The following is a 6000-nucleotide window of genomic DNA, read 5'->3' on the forward strand; positions in this document are numbered from 1 at the left end:
TATTACAAGTAGTTATATATAGTAATATGTATTATTTTACTTTGTTTACTTTGTTTCCTATAGTATAACTTGCATAAATAATAAGCTATATTGGTTATGCAGAAATATAAATTGACACGAGTTGTTAAAATATTCAGAGTACCCTCAGACGCAATGGGTTCACTAGAGAGTGTATAACAAGGTAATGCTAGTAACGGGTAGCTAGCTGTAATAATACTCCGCAAGGACGTAGTCAATGAGTGCATTGATCCCTAGAGAGGCCCCCTCTTCCTGCGTCTGGGGAGCTCTCCTAGCTGATATGCTGTAAGTAGTCCCCTTCCTTCAAGTAGTCCAGTGTCCAGTCACGTGATCGATATTCGTAACATTATGTCTCCTGCCAACAAATATGCTTTTGAACTACTTACTCATACTACTAAGTTTTGTTGCTGTCAAAAATTCAAGTCTTCAACTTGGAAAAAAAACCCCTGAGTACAGAGGTGGGTTACCTGGGTGCTTCAATGGTGGCCCATATTCATTATTCAGCAAGTCCACATTGAACTGTCACGTTCACTTATGAATCACGTCGCCTTCTAGCTTTATCAGCTATCCGTCATAGGTCGTACACGATCTTGGTTTTTCAGAACGTGGGCGGATTTGCCTTCCTTCTTACCTCACCCGTCGAAACATTTTTTGTAATAGGCGACGGGCCCTCTCCCTGTCTTCTCTACCTCGATTTTATTTCATAATGTCATCTCAAGTTGCCAAAGCAGCACGCCGAGTGACGCATGGTCTTCACGGTGTCGTCGTGTCTGCTGGGCTCATGCACAAGACCGTCAAGGTTCGGGTCGGTGGCCAGCTGTGGAATAAGGTTGTCAAAAAGGTATACTCATCTGCGTCTACTCTCTCATCACCAAGAAACCACGTAACTGAATACAAGCCTCCCTAGTGTTTTGCGGACCCCAAAGATTACCTTGTTCACGACCCAAATTCTTCACTTCGGAATGGTGATGTAGTCTCAATTGTCCCCGGATGGCCCACCTCTCGGCACAAACGACATGTTGTCAAGCACATCATAGCCCCATTTGGCATCCCGATTGCCCAGCGACCACTCGTACCCACTTTGGAGGAAAGGATCGCGGCGAGAGAGGCTAAAAAGGAATCAAAAGACGAGAGAAGAGCTCTTAAGAGATGTACGCGGAATAATGGAGATGGCAGGAGGGTTATGGAAGGCCAGTCGGTGCTGGGCCGTTAGGAGCAAGGGCAACACGGCGGCAAATGCCCCTTCGCAGCCTCATGTGGCGCCGATCAATCGTGGAGCTGTCTTTCTTCGTAATCCATCCAAGAAATTCTCGCGGACTAATGCTAATGGTTTCGCTGTGCTGACTGGTTCATCAATCGCGGGTTGACAGTTTTTGTGATATCTCAATGGGTATTTGTCACCTACCTATGTGGTTGTGCTGATATCGGTATAGGATTAAACTGTATGGCATTCGCTCAACAAAATACTGCATGTTACTGTATACTGTATAATTCGATTCCCTGCGCTAGCCAGAGTTCATCTAGGAGTGAAGGAAATCCCACCATTCGCCCAAAACTTGTGCGTATCTAAAGCGGGTGCAATTGAATCGTATCCCCCCCCTCCCCGCCAGTCTCGGGGGGGTGCTCTATGTGGGAGCGACACCCGCTTTAGCCACCTCGCTCCCCGAACTCCCTAGCCCATTCGTCGTACTCTTTCAGCCCATCCTTGCCAACACTCGGACGGATCGTACCCAGGCTTGACTTGAAGTCTGCCAGCATGATGGGCCGAATGTCATCCATAGTCATATGTAAAAGCGCCTCGCCAAGTGATCGTAGTGGACCCATAGCTGCATCCTTTGCCAACGCGGTGATATCTGACCCCGAAAAGCCTTTCGGATATTCCATCAGTATAAAAATGCATCAGACAATATGTGTGGAGTATGAACACCAACCTTCTGTCATTGCTACCAGTTGTGTGACATCCGAGGATGATAGATCATGTTTTTGCTGGCTCAATAGAGTCCGCAGCTGTGTCTCCCGGGTATGAGGCTCTGGCAAAGGTATGTACTGGCGACGGACAAAGCGTCTTCTGGCAGCTTCATCAATTGACCAAGGGAGATTTGTGGCTGCCAGTACTAAGACCCTGTTGGCATCGCCACGCTCCTTGTCACCCTCTTTGATTTCTCGCCCGGCAGCTGCTCGTTGCAGGTCACTCCACTGAATGAGGAACTCCGTCTTGATTCTTCTCGTAGCTTCATGCTCACCCGATCCCGATCTTTGAGATAGTAACGAATCAATCTCATCGACGAATATAATACTCGGCGCCAACACTCGCGCGAGGCCGAAGAGGGCTCGGACAAGCTTCTCTGATTCTCCCAGGTATTTGCTCGTTAGGCTGCTTGCTGAGATGGAAAAGAATGTTGACTTGGATTCTGTGGCCACGGCGCGAGCGAGCATCGTCTTGCCGGTTCCGGGCGGGCCAAAGAGGAGCATTCCCCGAGCAGGCTCACGGAGCCCCATAAAAAGATCTGGACGTAAGAACGGGTACACCACAGTCTCCCGTAAAGCATTCTTCGCAATCTCCAAGCCGGCGATATCTTCCCAGTAAACCTCATCTCCATGGACAACCATATCGTTAAGTATCTGCTTCGCGGCGACTTCATCAACACCCGGCGGCAAGTGATTCAGGATATATTCCATCTTCCTTTCGCGGGGTTTGCCAGTTGAGTGGTCCTCCCCGGGAGGTGAGACGCCTTGGGAGTTCACCGCCAACGCAGGCTCTCCTTGCTTTTCCAGCTCGCATATTTTTGACAAGTCCACGTCATCGTCAGAGGTACTCGATAAACATTCCCGCCCCGGAATCCGCTGACGTCGCCTATGTGTGCGGCTGGGATGCGGGCCGACAATGACGGGCGGTGCCGGTTGTGTCGGCTGCCTTGCAACGGCTTTTCTTCGCACAGTGTCTGCTGCGAGCTTTCTTCCACCTTTCTCTCCCGACTCAGCGGGTGCCACCAGGTCATTCCGTTGAACATCTCTTGATAGTCTCAATGCGGGCGGGCCTAGAGCGGGAATTGTCCTTACCAATGTTGAATGGCTTGCTGGTTGAGTTTCTGACGACGGCGTTTCTTGCTGCCACGAGGAGCTTAATGCGCTGGATGCTGCACTGACAGAAAGTAGGGAAGGTCGCGAATATCGATGGTCGTCTGAATTTCCCTCAATAATCGCAGACTGCGGCCTGTTTGGAATATAATCGGGCTCGCGGGGTACGATAAGGCGTCTTGAATGGCTGTCCCATTCGTGCTGAGGCGTCGAGATCTTGGACAATTGATCCGGTGACACTTTGGGAGGTGTAGCCGAGGAATCCTCACTCTCAGCTGCTAAAGGTGTTTTGAAATGCTGGTCTCGACAACCGAGATTGCTCCACGCCAATGTGGCGGCTTGGCTTGGACCGTCGGATGTGCATTTGGGGGGCTTCCTAGCCGGTCTCAATGCCTTGTCATCAGCTCGTCCGGAACGAAGCGTGGTCTTCATTGTGCGCTTCTCTTGGCTTGAAGGACTAGATGCCTTTTCACGCCTCGAATGCGCTTTAGGCGACATGGACCGCGGCGGACGGTTTCCTGAGGAGTTACGTTCAAGCCCCAACCTAACCCCCCCACTTGTGACAACTGGGTTCTCGGGAGTCGTGCGCGAGGGAAGCGCGGGCCGAGTCGGGAGGAACGGGCGCGATAGTTGTGAGTATGTAACGGCAGGGATAGTGCCTAATCCAATGCAACCCTTGGTCCTACCAGTTGCTTCGCTCTTGGGCTCCGATATCCCGGAATGGTTATTCGGAGACGTAGGTGATTCATCCTGTAGCGACACACGCAGTGCCTCCAGCAGGTCAATTCGCTCCTTGCACTGCAACTCCAGCTGCTTTAGAGCATCTACTAGGGCCCTTTCCGTATCTGTTTGAGGCTCGTATCCCGGGGCGGACTTGATGGCATGATGTTCGTAAATATTGTCAAGAGCCGCTTTCCAATGACGCGCTGCCTCAGGCTCATTTCCCTGCCCCGCCCCCTCGCCATTAGCAAGTGGATTCAATCGATGCAATCTGAGCTGGGGAATAAAAACCTGGCTCTCGTAGTAGACGGCGGTTGAGCAGCTCAGATAGCTGTCGTCATAAGTCTTTTGGAGAACAGTGAAGGCTTTGTTACGCAACATTGCATCGGGATCAAATACATATCAGCCCAGTTGATATGAAACGCACCGGTCAGTGGCCCAGGTGCGTTATGTTCGATAATTCTTGGGGTATGAGTTCATAAGTGTACTGTGAGGAACGAGAGGACCAGGAGGGAGGTCACTAGCGCTGTGTCACTCGACAACCCCATGTCAGGAGCGACTCACATACTGGAACTACAAACAGACCCATGTGTGCCGCAGTTTATGGGGGTAAGAAAAATGCACGAAACGAACCACATTCCGGCAGTAAAGGCCAGGGCTATATATATTTTCTACTTACAAAAGAAGTAGGGGAGATAATGAATAAGACATTACATAATAATTATATACAACTTTTAAGAGAATAATATAACTATTTGTATAATTTAATATAATTAACTTAATAAATATAAATAAAAAACTATATATAGTATTATAAATACTATAAAGTATTATAATATTAGGCTTTGCCTAATAGAGCTACGTCCTAGGATAGAGTTACGTACTATTGTATATAACTCGTACCCTATAACTAAGTAGGCATTAGAGTATAAGTACTTTAATACTTAGTAAAGTTAGAGTTCTATAGATTTCTGAATAACTATTTCTAACTACTAAATACTGTTAAAATACTAGGATTTATACTAGTAAGACTACCCAAATAGGATACTATCCTATTATTGCTACTACCAGTAGCAACTGTCAGAAGTACTACTGCTGGCAGATATACTATACTATACTGAGAGTATAAGTAAGTATACAGAGCTGACTAATAGTATACAACATACTATTTCTCTAAACTATTGTCAAAGATACTTGCCTAATTAGGTATAGTACAGAATGCTCTAGAACATTCTAGAATATTCTAGAATATTCCATACCCCACTTATGGAATGTACTGGAACTCCTTGGAATAAGTCGGAATGTTGCTTACCCTACTTATGGAATGTACTGGAACTCCTTGGAATAAGTCGGAATGTTGCTTACCCTACTTATGGAATAAGGTGGAACCTTATGGAATAAGCTGGAACAGTCTCTACTATATTTCTACACCTATATAAGGCAGTAGCCATTCCCTTAGAATAGTTTCTCTTTTGAAATAATCGCATTCGTTTGTATAATTTGGTACTACCAAGTTTGCACTCTTATCCAGTTACTAACTGGTTCCCCTTATGCTGTTACTAACAGCTTGATTGATTCCCTGGTCCGTGCGATATACTTCCACTACCCCTCCTCTTGTGCACCCAAATTGCAAGAAATACTAGTAGTACTAGTAACTCTATAACATAAAGTTACTAAGTAGCTGCTTTAGGAATCTTAATAATATTTATTACAAGACTTACTATAGAGAAGATATAGGTTAGGGTTTTTTTATATCTTATATACCTATTATAATATTAAGCTTTACCTAATAAAACTATATCCTAGGATAGAGTTATATACTATTATACTTAACTTATACCCTATAATTAAGTAGGTATTAGAGTATAAGTACTCTAATACCTTATAATTAGAGTTAGAGCTCTATAGGTTTCTTAATAATTATTTCTAACTACTAAATACTAGTAGTTATTAAGGAGTTACTAGGTAATTACTCTAGGGCTCTTAATAATATTTATTAAAAGACTTAAAGAAGGGAAAACTACTTAGTAATTAGGACTTTTAGTTATATGCGTTCCTTTTAGTAGGTCCTTTAGTTCTCTTTATTCTCCTATATTAGGCTAAGCCTAATACTATAATATATTGTCTTACTTTATCTATTTAAAGTAAAGTCTAACTATAGCTAAAGCTAAACTACCCTTCCTT

At 45.4% G+C, this 6000-nt stretch overlaps 1 protein-coding gene across 1 annotated transcript; it reads right to left on the bottom strand.

The window, feature by feature from the left end:
• Positions 1 to 1665: 1665 nt before the first annotated feature.
• DCS_08292 (AAA family ATPase) lies at positions 1666 to 4197 on the bottom strand (the record flags this gene model as incomplete). The annotated part of the gene is made up of 2 exons (XM_040805567.1): positions 1666 to 1886; positions 1950 to 4197. 2 exons carry the CDS (start codon positions 4195 to 4197, stop codon positions 1666 to 1668), a joined length of 2469 nt encoding a protein of 822 aa, XP_040653293.1.
• Positions 4198 to 6000: the final 1803 nt, after the last annotated feature.

Source organism: Drechmeria coniospora (assembly GCF_001625195.1).
Source record: "Drechmeria coniospora strain ARSEF 6962 chromosome Unknown scf7180000000099, whole genome shotgun sequence".
NCBI lineage: Eukaryota > Fungi > Ascomycota > Sordariomycetes > Hypocreales > Ophiocordycipitaceae > Drechmeria > Drechmeria coniospora.